This window comes from Alternaria triticimaculans (assembly GCF_023758025.1).
Source record: "Alternaria triticimaculans strain BMP 0046 chromosome Unknown scaffold_12, whole genome shotgun sequence".
Classification (NCBI taxonomy): Eukaryota; Fungi; Ascomycota; class Dothideomycetes; order Pleosporales; family Pleosporaceae; genus Alternaria; species Alternaria triticimaculans.
This window is the reverse complement of record NW_026055969.1, coordinates 351,717-364,829: the sequence shown is the minus strand read 5'-3', so window position 1 is coordinate 364,829 and position 13,113 is coordinate 351,717. Positions and strand designations below refer to the sequence as shown.

Sequence of the window (13,113 nt, the reverse complement as noted above, 5' to 3'; positions counted from 1 at the left end):
TTTCCAACTGACTGGTAGCAGAGATCTAGCTCAATACTGTTCAGACGTTGGTTAGGACTATCGATCACCAGTCCCAGTTTGATGATGTTCAACACGCAAAGAGTGCTTACTGAGCACATCAATTAGGGAACCCATCACACACCACCAACCTCTCACGTAGTCGTCTGGTCACATAGCATTTTCTACTAGGCTGAGAGCGGTGGCCATTCCTCTGATGATGGAAGGTCATTCTCGCCTACGATGTCCTATCACAAAATTCCTTCACCCACCACTAACCATTACCCGGCGAATAGCATTTCACCCTCGAAGCTGACTGCAATCATGCAGCAAAGTAGTCAAGCCTCTTTTTCGAAGGATAAGAGAACAAAGAACGGTCTTAGATCATCGCATGGTCAGCCAACGAGATACTATTCGACCACCGCGACCCTGCCGGTGAGACGGATCATCCCGATACTCAACGACGAAGGGCGCTGACTATACCGACTCATCCGGTGTACCCCAGACTCGCCCCGAATTCACAGTCAGATTCATACGGCGAGAGGGCTGCTGTATGGCAAATAGATTTGCGATGTTGCTCAAAATGGCGGTAGTATTGCTAGGGTCACCCTGAGTGTCGCCGGATTCGACGAAGTTCCCAATAAACACTGCCATCCCAGTACCAGCTGGAAGGATAGCCCCCTTAGAGGGTCCCGGATATATGGCTATGAGTCTGTGCACGGCACTTGCTCAATTCTAGGTTAACCTTCGGCACAAAAACAGATGCACGACTTCGCCGTTGTTGCTGCGGCTATGGCTGCACCCTTACATATCAGCCCTGCGCCGGATCAAGGGTCCAAGAACAGTAAGGAACTACTACTCCTACTGGAACGTGACTCCATTTCAATCTCCATTGGACGCTTTCACATAACCAAATGGACTTAGGTCGCCGAAGTAAACGTCAGCAATCGAGGTCTTCAGGTCCAGCGATCCAACCAGCATCTCGTTGAGCCACAAAAACGATCAGTTCCATGCGCAAGAAGAACTGCATTCCAGTCATTTCATTTCGCGCATACCTTCGTACCTTCCGCCTATCCAGCCCCCAAGAACCTCCTCACGTAGCAGCCACCGCAGCACCAGTAGCAACTGCATCCTCCGCCTTAGCTGGCTCCTCCGCAGATCTCCTTTGCTTTCCCGAAATGAGATAAATACTAGCGCGCACCTCCAACAACGGATCGTCACTCGGCTGTAACCCATCAATCCGCGGAATAGGATCGAAGATGATGCTCTTCTGCTGCTTCGCGCTCTCCGCGTCGTCCATCGTCTTCTCAATCTGGATCTCGCCTAGCTCTACAATACTCCTCGCCTCAGGCCATATTTCCGTCGCGTTATCCGTCACATCCCCGTCCTCGGCGACTTGAGCCAACAGCTTGAATCCAATCGGTCCAGACTGCAAACGCGGCTTCAACTCGTCGAACAGGTAGGATTCAGACTTTTCCTTTAGTGCCTCGGTGTCGAGATGCTTTTCTCCGGCCATAGGCACAATCCTGTACCTCACCACAGTAACCTTGTCCCCTTTGACAAGCTTAAACGCGTTCACACCGAAGAACTCCTCCGTCGCAAAGCTCTCTGGACTAGGCTTCGCAGCCTGTAGGAATCTCGCTGTCTCGGGATGGCGACCAAGGAACTCAGGTACCGCTTCTCCCGCATTCTGCCCCGTTGCCGCTTTGAGGAACTCTAGAAACTCGGCGCCGGTACGTGTGGGGAAGTGTGGCGTCGAGTGCGCAACGATATCTGTGTGTTGCCTTCGCCCGTCTTCCTTGGGCGGTAGGTGAAAGCGAATGGCAATGCCGCGGGGATTGGCATTGGGGTCCGTGTCTGCGATCTTGGGGAAACCGGTGGAGGAAGAGAAGCGAACGGTTATTGGTGTGGAAGGCGTGTTGAAGTGCGGGGCTGTAGTGAGGTCCGATACCGTGGCACTGGGAGTAAACGTTCCGGTAAGGAGATGTCCTTTTGCGTGCGCTGGTTGTATGTGTCAGCTATAGATTGCGTTTGGAACAGTGACCCAGAAAGGGTTAAGCAAGGAGAAGGTAAAGAATAAGGAAGAATTACATACCTGGTCTAAAACTGTGCGGCGCGCCACCGGCCATACCGCGCAGAGTGCTCACAAGACCATTGCTCGTCTCCAGTACCTCCGGGTTTGTCGAAAGTGGCATGATGAACGAATCTACAGATCCTTAATCTTTGTATCGTGCTTCTTGTCTAGACAGCTACAGTCTTGTTCGGTTGAAGCAAATAAGTCGGATATTTGCGTCAAAGCGACTCGTCGACCCAATATATACATCACGCAGAAGCCCAACATGCTGCTATGCTGAATAAACAGAATCACATCTAGTGCGTATATTCCAAATCGCTGCATTCAACAAACCAAGTACCTTATCAGAAGTTCGAGAAGTAGTGAGATCCTTGCCCCCGTTCGCTAGTCAAATGCCTCACATTCTATTGGCGGGTTCCGAGCTGACAGCATGCTTACATGCATGTTGCATCTTAACAAATCCTTCGCTTACGACTTCTACACGGCCTTCTTCACGTTTAGTAAGCCAAGCTTAGCCTAGAGAAAAAAATTCGTCATATCCAGTTCTCTGATTGGAGTTACCAGATGTGCGAACATGAGGCCTAACCCGTATCAATGAAAGACTCAACAACAAACCCGGTTACCACTGCTTCCTTTCTTATCCAGGACCCTCATATCTCGTATACATGCAGAAAATCATCCATCAATGCCTACTCCGCACAGTTCCCAACAACCATACTCGCCCGCCTCCCCACCAAACCATCCACATACCCCAAAAACACTTCCAGGTCAATCATATCAACCTCCCCATCCTTATTACCCAGACTGGGATTCGAGCTCCTCATCACCTGTCCTCCCCAGAGAATACGTAGATACGCCTTGTCACGCCCACTGCTACCACCAGTAGTCTCATGTCCTTTCCTCCGATAAACCTCAAACACGACTTCCGAACCCATGCCTACCCAGACCATCTGTTCCACCTGCAGGAAACTGAGTAACCGGGCCAACGAACCATCGTGCGCAACGTTGTGTCTGTACAGAACTGGACTCTGATCCGCTAGTACGGAGCGCATATTTTGTACTAACTCTGCCATGTAGACGCCGTAGGAAGCAGCTGCCGCTTGTAAAGAAAGCGGAGAGTCTCGGTAAATAAACGAGTACTCGTATTGTCCCAGACGGTAAACGGTATCGGCCTGGTTTTGGGAGACGCAGAGAGCGGAGTTGGTGATGTTGCAAGGTAGGGGTTTGGCGTGACATTGGCGGGCGGAGAGATTGTCGTAGTAGTGGTCGAACCAGGTGTGCCATTCTGATGAATCAGTGGGCACACCACTTATAGCGTCGAGAGAGGCGAAGAGAGGCGCTGTAGCGGTGAGATGTCGCGTCCAGTTTGCGGCTGTGCTGCCGACGCCGTAGGAACTGTAGAGGGAGGTGGCGGCTGGGCAGGAGTAGGATGGGGCTAGCGAGTCGATGGTGGAGGGTTGGACGTGTAGGGGCACGTTTTCTTTGGGGCTGTACATGCCTTCGATTAGCATGCCGGCGACTTGGCTGGTGATGACGTTGTTGGAGACGCGCCAGGTTGTCTTTTCGTTGATGTTGTCGGGGAGGAAACCGAGCAGGTCGTGGTATACGCCGAAGAGGTCCTTGCCATGCTGTCGAGAGTCGTCGAGCCCCTCGCGGGTAATTTGAGGGAATTGGCATGACCCGTTGAAACCACTCGCGGCGAAGGGGTTGATGGGATTGGTGTAGACGCTCCAGTATGTTGACGCCGACGTGTTGCCAGCAGGATTGAGAGGCTCGCCGTAGTAGAAGAGACCTTGGTCAGAGCAATACCAGGGGTATGACTCTTTGGGGAAGGTATTCGAGGCATACGGTGTTCGCTTATGATGGCGATGAATACTATGTAGGACGTGAGTTGACGCACTCGCTTGATTGGGATTGTAGGACAACTTACACCTCCACGTACGCCAGCTCGAAGTCGTCATCTACCTTGACATACTCATTCTTCCGTACATGAGGCATATTGCACCAGTTGTACGTCCCATAGTCCACACCGACAGGCAGCTGCGAGCTGTTGAACACGAACCCATTGGTGCCGGTCCCGTTCAATACTTGGTCAAGATCATTAACCCAGCTCTTCTTAGGTGCGTACCAACCCAAATCTACCTTTGTTACATTCTGAGCTACCGCTGTGGTAGCTATCGAAGCAAAGAGCAGCGATGCATAGCTGCGTGAGGAAGTCATATCGGTATCCTGAGGTAGCCGAAAGAAGAGCGTGAACGCGGTGCAGACGAGAACGAATGCTGCCAGAGCAGAAAAGACAGCATGGTGCATGCCTTGTATTTATTAATCGCTCAAGGCGGGATACAGGGAGCCATTGCAGATGGAGAAGGTCTCGTTAATGACGAGCGTTGAGAGCCGAACGATGGTCGCTGCGCGCAAGACATGCACGATGCGAGGTACGAGATGGCGATTGGTCAATCAGAGAACGAGTCCGGCCCGCCAACTAGTATCTCGGGATAAGACACAACGAACATTATCGACACTGGTCCTGCGCTTCGTACTGTTTATCACAATTTGTACCTTGATCCTAGCTTGTTTCTTGCGAGTGTGGATCAAGCAATACTAGCTTGGATGATCACAGTCAACAAGCAAGAGCAACGAATGATTCATAAAATACAATTTTTTTTACTGCTCCCGAAGACGTACGATCAGCATGCTACAATCCCTCCACCGATCCCCCGATCGCTTGCTAAATACACATTGAAGCTGTTCCCGCATTGCTCCAAATACTATCAAAGGCTACGCTCAGCGTGAATAACGTATCGACCACCCGGATCCTTTGTGAAACGGAATGAACTTTGTCGGAACGGCATGAATCTAGAATATACTAAACAATAAGAAAAAGGGTATGCGCAATTTTAAAATCAGATGAAAACACAAGCTTCCAGATGCAGACTGATATAGGAAAAGGCGTATGAGACCTCCAAGTGTGAACATGTACGGTGTGAGTTGTGATGGATGACGAAGGTTCGGAAGATGCTTCGTGGGGTAGAGATTGAATGATCGCGTTGTGCAGCGATGTTGCTTGTCGTGGATCCAACTCGATGATGCCGCGGGTATGGCAAGATGCCTGGGGTCTGAGGGTCGAGATATCTAGAAATCGTTGCTAGGGCGATATGGGCGATACTCGCGGCTGCCAGCGCTGGCTGCCCGGCCATTGGTCGCAGGAACGGAAAGCTGCCTGGAGGCGGGTCCGTCCGATGTAACGACCCGTCGTCTGCCCTTTTCCAGTCGAGTGGTTCTCCAGCCCTCGTACCATTGCTCACGGGAAGCCTCGCGTAGCTCAGAGCGCCAATCACTGAAAACACTCTCCCTGAGTTTGACGAAGTCACAGTGCTCTGGGTTGTAAGGATCGGCAAAGCCCCATGGGAATCTGCGACCAACGACCTCGGGGTCGTAAGGATCTGGCGAGATGATGCTGAGAGGCAAGAACGGAGTCTCTGCACTCTCGCTGTGGATCGAGGCGGACATGGCGGACGGCTTACGGCTGTGGCCTTTCCTGGCGCTGGGGGGCGACGTGGGAGGGGAGTGCGACCTGGTCGAAGAGCTGGAGGAAGCCATGGAGCGCGCAGCTTCGGAAGAAGATCGCTCGAGGATTTTGTTCAGAACTTCTGATTTGCCTTCGCCCTCAGACGACTGCTCGTATTCGTCCTCGTCGCGCTCATCAAGTCGGTCGGGGTCTTCGTCATCGTCGCCAAGGTCCAAGTTCAAAGCTTCCAAGGGGTCCAACTTTGCGCGCTTGATGGTGTCCCAGACAGTCTTCTTCAGATAGCGCATGTGCGCGCCGGTGATTGTGTCTGCCTTGCTGATGACTGGGATGACGGTGGTCCTGGTTTGCAGCTCGCGAAGTATGTTGAGATCGAGACGATCGTCTAGACCACCGAAGATGGCGCTGCCAGCATTGACAATGTTGGACTTCTTGCGAGCCTCGGCTATGTTCTGGTCGAGGCGAATTGGATCCAAAACGAGAAAGACACAGTGGATGTGTGTATCCTTAACACCTGGCGCGCGTACGACCTTCTGCTCCTCGCTGAAAGTGTCTTCGAACTTGGACTCGAGGAACGAGGTGATGATGGGCAGCTGGAAGTCGACAATGTTCTTCTCGAGGCCCTCAGAGTCCCAGAGCGTGACGCCGACTCTCTCGCCATCAACTTCGGTCTCGAGGAATTCGGAAGTGAAAGGCGAGTCTCCACCACCTACGGCGGTAGCAGGCGGCGAGGGAGTGTTTGGGCGCTTTCGAGCTGGGAGCGCGAGCGCAGTGCGGAGAAACTCGATGAAAGAAGACTTGCCGCAGCCTTTGGTGCCAATGACAAGAATGCTAGGTAATGGTCAGCTCGGTATCTACAGCTGTGTGACAAAACATACTTGAAAGGCGTGGGATCCTTCCTCCTCCGCACACGACGAGGGCTGTTGACAGTGCTGATCTGGCTGCTGGCATAGCTGTAGCGACCGCGGTTGGTCATGCTCTCGGTCCTCGGGTAGGGATCGTAATCCATGTAGGTCGAAGGCGAGGAGCCTGGCACGGGCGGCGCCACAGCGGGGCTGGGTTGAGCGGGAGCCATCCTGTAGGTGTCGGTCGAGGGGCGGCTGAAGTTGTGGGCAGTGGGGTTGTAGGTGCCGGCCTTGTTGGAGACAATGGCAATGGAGTCTGGGCGCGTGTCCTCACCTCCGAACGTCGCGAGCTGGGGAAGGGCCGAGTGGGAAGGCAGGCGCGGCGGCTGCTTAGGCAGCATGGTAGCTTCGCGCTGCCTGCGGAGAGCCTCCTCCTGGGCGAGTGCCTTTTGCTTCCTGCTCATCTTGCCGCCGGAGACGCTTCGATTGGTGCTGCTGCCGCGGATTTCAGAGGAGCTTTTTCCGCTGGTTCGGCGCAAGAAGTTGAAGCTGGAACGGCGCGGTCCTGTTTGGTCGGCGGAAGACTGGGACTGGGACTGGGACTGGGCTGCAGAGGGGCGGACAGAGGGGTCAGGTGAGCCGTCTTTGTAGGCCGAGGTATTGGTATTAGGTGGATTAGGGGACCGGTCGTCGATGGTGGTGGCCATGGTGGGCAGCAGAGGGCTCTTAATATCAGTGGCTCACACTTCGCGCGCGTGTAATCTTAGCAATCGAGGACTGCAGCGTAGTGGGTAAGCAGTCCTGCTGGGTCTTGCTGGGCTGGGCTGTCCTGCGCACGGCACAGCAATTCGGAAGCGTCTGGCGTCCTAGTGCGAGGGCAAGTGAAATTGGAGGAGGAGCAGCCGGCTGTATCCCAAGGTCAGCACTTGGTCAAACGCGCATCCAAATGGCGCGTGCGGGTCGGGGGCCCAGGGTCTGGTTAGAGCCTCTGACTAACCTTAAGGCCCGAGGCACTACTGCAGGAACGATACGCGCAATGGCACCCCCGGATTCTGCACAAAAAGGAATGCGCGGTAGCAGCGTTGCGACAGAGTGCAGTTTAGGAGGACGAGAGCATGCAAATAGCCCTGGAGGGCGAATGGCGAACAGACCGCCACAACGACTACACCAACGTCAACACGGCGTGACGCGTCTCGGGAAGGAGAAGGCTGGACGGCGCCTGCCATTGGCCGCGGCTTCTCGAGGTTGGATGCACAACGGGAAACGACGATGGTGACGCCGACGGGGGTGGCACGCCCGAAAGATCAATGCGAAACAGCTGGCCTAACCAGACAACCACGGGCGACAGCGCCCAATTTGCACGCGCGCCAGTCATTATTCGGCACGCGATAGCTCAGTGTTGTGTAATCGTTATCGTCCGCCGGCGACATGCAGCTGGGGACCCGGGCCCTGGTGATCGTCACGCACATGAATAGGGGTTCACGCTAGCTTGCTCATCTCGAGAGCCCAGTGCCGCGCTGAGGGCGCAGAAGCCAGGTGTTTCTGGTAGGCAAGGAGCGCATGAATGCCATTCCGATCCGACACAACCCTCCTGGGGACACCCACGATGTCGCGTCGCAGAAAGACAGCAGCCCTATATGCGCCCACATCTGGCGTCATCGCGCGCTCTTTTTCCAACAAACACAACAAGGTCTGATATTGGCTGATTCCAGATAGAGCAGAAACTTCACCAACGCCAACAAACTGCGCCTCGTGCATGGCCAGCAACATTGCCTCAGCATCACGCAACCTTGAAGACGTGCGCCTATCGATATGCCCCACACGCGTAGCGCGACTCAGTTGTCCTGGTCCCATGGCTTGCTCTCCCGGCCCGCTCCATCCTACGTCAAGCCCAGCGATCAAACTCTAATAACAGATTGCCGCTCAAGTCAAAACCTTCCACTCTCCTCGATCTTGCCCATAACCTCTTGTGTATGCCCCCAGACCTTGTCCAGCCCGCCCTCCTCCCTCAGCTTCTGCGCTTTCTTGGTATCTGCCAGGATGTCCCCGTTCCAATTCAGCAGATAGCTTCCACTGCCTTTCACACCATCACTTCCAATAACGTCTGTGGTGGCGCTATCCGCTTTTGGGGCGTATCGCGGCGCCGTGGCAGCGAACAAGTGTCTTTCGCCGCTTTCCACTTGTGGAACGAAGAGAAAGCGTCGAAATAGTCCACCCAGCGTAGACATGACAGTGTCGTTGAAGCGACCGAAGAGTTCTCGCGTTACGCCTGTCTCGACGCCAGATGGGTATTCGTGGATGTATGCCGTCTTTGGATTCTGATTAGCCAAGTGAGCCATGGAGAGAGACGTCATAGAGCTTGCATGGAGCAGGACGTTTCTGAGACTGAAGTTATGTCTGAGGGAGAGGTCGGAATAGTCAAGGCCTCCGAGTCTCAAGCCAGCTTGCGGGTCCAGAACAGCGACCACGCGAGACAAGTTATTAGTCTCAGAGGCCTTGTTGAGGAGCGGTGTAAGTTGAGAGATGAATCGCATTCGTGCGTAGTATTGCACAGCCATCTTCCTGTCCAGACCCTCGGCTGTCTCGTCTCTTCCTTTCATCGTGAGGTATCCGCACGTCATGAACAGCACATTGACTTGCTCCTCCTTGCTTTTGATCTCACTACATGCCTCGTCCACATTCTTCAAGAGCGAGATGTCCTTTTGGATGAAGCTAACCTGGGATGAGCTGTTGATCGAGTTGAGCTCATCCATAATCTTGCTGGCTTCTGTAGCGTTGCGGCCGATCAAGTAGACATGTGGGGATGTGGTCGTGCGGACGAATTCGCGAGCAGTGAAGAAGCCTATCCCACTCGTGCCTCCAACGAATACTGCGACTAGATTGGGGGATAGGGTTTTTAGCGATGCGTTGTGAGCGCGAACAATGTCAAGAGCAACCATGATGACGAGAATTGGAATGAAGTAGATAGTTTTACAAAAAGATGTAATGCTAAAGAGAAAGCGTGAACAACCGCGAAGGCTGTCGTTGATAAAGTATCTGTAGCCGATGAATGCAGTCCTATCAGCTTAACCGTGCGTCCCAAGATTCGTCCGCGTCAACGGAGATAGCGGTTGTGAAGTTGTCCAAGACTTTTCGTGCCGGACTGATTCTAGCGGAGCATTGTGTACTCAGACTGTATGCTTGAGAGCGTTGCTGAGGGTGCATACAGGTAGGAAGCTGGTGCTCCCACTCGAACAGGCTCAATCCTCCGCGTCCGCCGAAGACAGCGCTAGTCCCACCAGATCCTCACCCTTCACCCCACCAAGTACATTTCGCAACATGACTGGATTCACGTTTCGCGCATTTTCTACTGGGGAGGAAACACGCCCACCATGAACACATTCGGTGACATGTCACCTACTTTGGACCCGACGCAGCTCGCTGCCGGACACGCTCCACCTACGCCTCCACACGAAAACGCACTCGACGACATCTACGGTTCAGCGCCCGCTTCACCCACCCTCTCAGCGAACGTCCCCTATGTACGCGCTCACGAAATACTATCCGACCTCCCTTCGCGTCAACGAGCGCTCGACACAGATGCATACCGAGAGGGTCTGGCAAACAGCAAAGGCCAATACGTGCAAGAAGGATTCGATGAAGGCTACTCTCTCGGTGCCAACCTAGGCCTACGCGTCGGCTACATACTAGGAGTTCTACAAGGCTTTGTCGCGGCCTGGAGGGGTCATGATGAGCAAGTCCACAAGGAAGTGTCACAGGTCTTTGATTCTGCGCGTAAGGAGCTCGCCATCGAGGAGTTGCTAGGCCGCCAGTGGGTAGACGAAGAGGGTATATGGAAGTGGGGCGTTGTAGGAAAAGACGATGACCCTACATTCAGGGAGGTCTCGGATCAGCATCCTGTAGTGAAGAAGTGGATGGGCGTGGTTGAGGACCTGGCAAAGAGGTGGGACGTTGATCTCAAGGCTGTGGAGAAGAGTCAAGTGCCGCAGGACGAACAATCATGAGTGACTCCGAAGGTTACCAAGGTGCTCTCTCGCATTCCCACTCCTTGCCTGGCATATCGACATCACGACAAAGCCCTACTTGCCTCAGCAAGGGCTGAAGTGGTGTCAACGCCATCACAGCAATCGCCTCTCCATGTTCCCGATCGGAACGCTCTATAGGTCGCTCAAGGAAGAGGTGGCCTCCTGTTGACGGAAGATGAAGCAGAACTACACCATCTCGAGATAGGATAAGGGAAGGCAAATATTGGCACACAACGTCCTATCCTTTCCCATCCCGCGCAGCTTCACAAAGTCAAAAGTTTTGGCTAGATAACGAACCTCGCAAAGATTACAAAGAACAAGTAGATACAGCTACGATAGAAGCAGAAGTTCGGGTTATATCGGAGCATGAGGCTGACACCTCTAGATGGTGCACGGACGAAATAACGGTTGTAGGCGGGCAATTGGCGGCGTTGAAAATGCCGTCATGACTTTAAGTCCGACAATGCGCGACAGATAATGCAATCTCACGACGTGCTCCTCATGTCATACTACACATTTCCCGTGCTGTCTTCACCCTGTTTCCGACAGCCATGATACATGGCTTGTCTGCTCTTCGAAGAGCACCTGCGCAACATGCAACATCACGATTGCTGACGTCAACCTTCTCCCCCACGCGACTCTACCAGGCACCACTCGCGCGCCGCCTCCAGACACAGCAATGGGAGCCTCTGCGCCCTCCGAACCCCGCAGACCTACCGAAACCACGACAACGTAAAGTCAAGCCTCCGTTTACCCGCCGGAAATGGGTGCGCCGCCTTGCTGTCATCTCTGCACTACTCGGTGCTGGGTGGCTAGCTGACCGGCAATTCTACGCTTCGTCCATCACACGCAGTTTGCGCACATTCAAGACCGGCCTTTTGATAGGCATAGACTACAAGATCAACTTCCGTGCGCATCCTCCGCTTGCGAACAGCATTGAAGAATTGCATGCGCGGAATGCGCAGAGGATATTCGACCTGCTGCGGTACAATGGCGGACTATACTTGAAGATTGGACAGGCGATTGCTATGCAGAGCGCGATATTGCCACCACAGTTCCAGAAGATGTTCCAGCAAATGTTCGACGATGCGCCGCAGAACGAATGGTGGGAAGTCGAGCAAGTCATACGAGAGGACTTTGGCAAAAGCGTCGAGGACGTCTTCGGTGTCAGCTTCACACGGGAAGGACAGGACGGTCGGGGCATAATGGAAAAGACTGCAAGGGCTAGTGCGAGTGTTGCGCAAGTGCACTGGGCAAGACTGGCAGATGGAAGGGAGGTCGCCATCAAGATTCAGAAGAGAGAGATTGCCCAACAGGTGGGGTGGGACCTTTGGGCATTCAAGGTCGTTTCCAAAGTGTATACCTGGTGGTTCGGCATCCCTGTTTACACGCTAGTTCCATACATCTCGGAGCGCCTAATGCTGGAAACGGATTTCGAGAACGAGGCAGACAACGCGGTAGAGATGAAGGGGCTTGTGGCCGGAGAACCGCGACTCAACGGTCGGGTCTACATTCCTGCAGTGTACCGCGAGCTTTCAAGCAAGCGTGTCATGACTGCGGAATGGATCGAAGGTGTCAGGTTGTGGGACAAGGAGGGCATCACAAACAGCTGGAAGGGTGGATGGCGCAGAGGCAGCCCCGGTGCAGGTGGTAATCAGCTACCACCAATCCCCCGAGACGCTAAGATCGATACACATGCGCCGGAGGACGCCACACAGCACGAGTTCTTTAAGCCTGACCGTAGCTCATGGAGAGGCAACGACGAAAAAGGCGGCCTCGGCGTTTCCCTGAAGACCACCATGAACACTATCGTCGATCTCTTCTCAGCACAAATGTTCCTCTGGGGTGCGGTACACTGTGACCCCCATCCAGGAAACATCTTCGTCCGCCGCCTGCCTAACGGACAGCCGGAAGTCGTCCTCATCGATCACGGTCTGTACATTCGAATGGATCCCAAGTTTCGTCTCCAATACGCTGAATTCTGGAAGTCGCTCCTCGCTTTTGACAACGCCAAGATCGAGGAGATCGTCACCAGCTGGGGCGTAAAGCACGCCGACATCTTCGCATCAGCAACGCTCATGCGTCCGTACGAAGGTGGCGACAAGAGTGTAGCAGGTGTTCTCAAATCCGAAATGAAGGGAAAAGACCAAGCGGAGCGAGCCTTTGAAATGCAAGCCAAAGGCCGCGACGCCATCAAGCTCATTCTCGGCGACGACGCGAAGTTTCCACGTGAACTTCTCTTCATTGGCCGTAACCTACGTATCGTACAAGGCAACAATCAATTCCTCGGTTCACCTGTCAACCGCATCAAGATCACTGGACTATGGGCAAGTAGGGCTTTGATCGAATCCAAAGATCTGAGTGTGAGCCAGAGATGGAAGAACTGGATCCAGCATCTGCGCTTCCGGTTCGTGCTTACACTCAGCGATGCGGTCTTCCTCTGGAGTAAGCTCAAGCAATTGGTCGGTGTCGGCGGAGGTATGGAGGATGATATCGAAGCGCACATGCGTGTCATGGCAAAGGACTTTGGTGTTGATCTTCAACATGGCGTCTTTGAGGGCTAGTAGCTGTATAATATGTTTAATTCCCCTCATCTAAGCAGCAATGCCTTTTATAGATTATGACTGTATAGGAGTAGTTGTTCTA

General features: G+C 53.7%; 6 protein-coding genes across 6 annotated transcripts; 2 read left to right on the top strand and 4 right to left on the bottom strand.

Annotated features, from left to right (window-relative positions):
* Window positions 1–1,090: 1,090 nt before the first annotated feature.
* J4E78_007647 (uncharacterized protein) lies at window positions 1,091–2,192 on the bottom strand (the record flags this gene model as incomplete). Its single annotated transcript, XM_049368252.1, has 2 exons — window positions 1,091–1,998; window positions 2,093–2,192. The coding sequence occupies 2 exons, from the start codon at window positions 2,190–2,192 to the stop codon at window positions 1,091–1,093; spliced, it is 1,008 nt and encodes a 335-aa protein (XP_049219906.1).
* A 568-nt stretch (window positions 2,193–2,760) lies between these two features.
* Window positions 2,761–4,381, bottom strand: J4E78_007646 (uncharacterized protein; the record flags this gene model as incomplete). The annotated part of the gene is made up of 2 exons (XM_049368251.1): window positions 2,761–3,946; window positions 4,002–4,381. 2 exons carry the CDS (start codon window positions 4,379–4,381, stop codon window positions 2,761–2,763), a joined length of 1,566 nt encoding a protein of 521 aa, XP_049219905.1.
* Window positions 4,382–5,203: 822 nt separating this feature from the next.
* J4E78_007645 (uncharacterized protein) lies at window positions 5,204–7,149 on the bottom strand (the record flags this gene model as incomplete). The annotated part of the gene is made up of 2 exons (XM_049368250.1): window positions 5,204–6,428; window positions 6,476–7,149. 2 exons carry the CDS (start codon window positions 7,147–7,149, stop codon window positions 5,204–5,206), a joined length of 1,899 nt encoding a protein of 632 aa, XP_049219904.1.
* Window positions 7,150–8,370: 1,221 nt separating this feature from the next.
* On the bottom strand, window positions 8,371–9,381 carry J4E78_007644 (uncharacterized protein; the record flags this gene model as incomplete). The annotated part of the gene is made up of 1 exon (XM_049368249.1): window positions 8,371–9,381. One exon carries the CDS (start codon window positions 9,379–9,381, stop codon window positions 8,371–8,373), a length of 1,011 nt encoding a protein of 336 aa, XP_049219903.1.
* A 432-nt stretch (window positions 9,382–9,813) lies between these two features.
* On the top strand, window positions 9,814–10,446 carry YAE1 (Essential protein Yae1, N terminal; the record flags this gene model as incomplete). The annotated part of the gene is made up of 1 exon (XM_049368248.1): window positions 9,814–10,446. One exon carries the CDS (start codon window positions 9,814–9,816, stop codon window positions 10,444–10,446), a length of 633 nt encoding a protein of 210 aa, XP_049219902.1.
* A 572-nt stretch (window positions 10,447–11,018) lies between these two features.
* Window positions 11,019–13,031, top strand: J4E78_007642 (uncharacterized protein; the record flags this gene model as incomplete). The annotated part of the gene is made up of 1 exon (XM_049368247.1): window positions 11,019–13,031. One exon carries the CDS (start codon window positions 11,019–11,021, stop codon window positions 13,029–13,031), a length of 2,013 nt encoding a protein of 670 aa, XP_049219901.1.
* Between the last annotated feature and the right edge of the window lie 82 nt (window positions 13,032–13,113).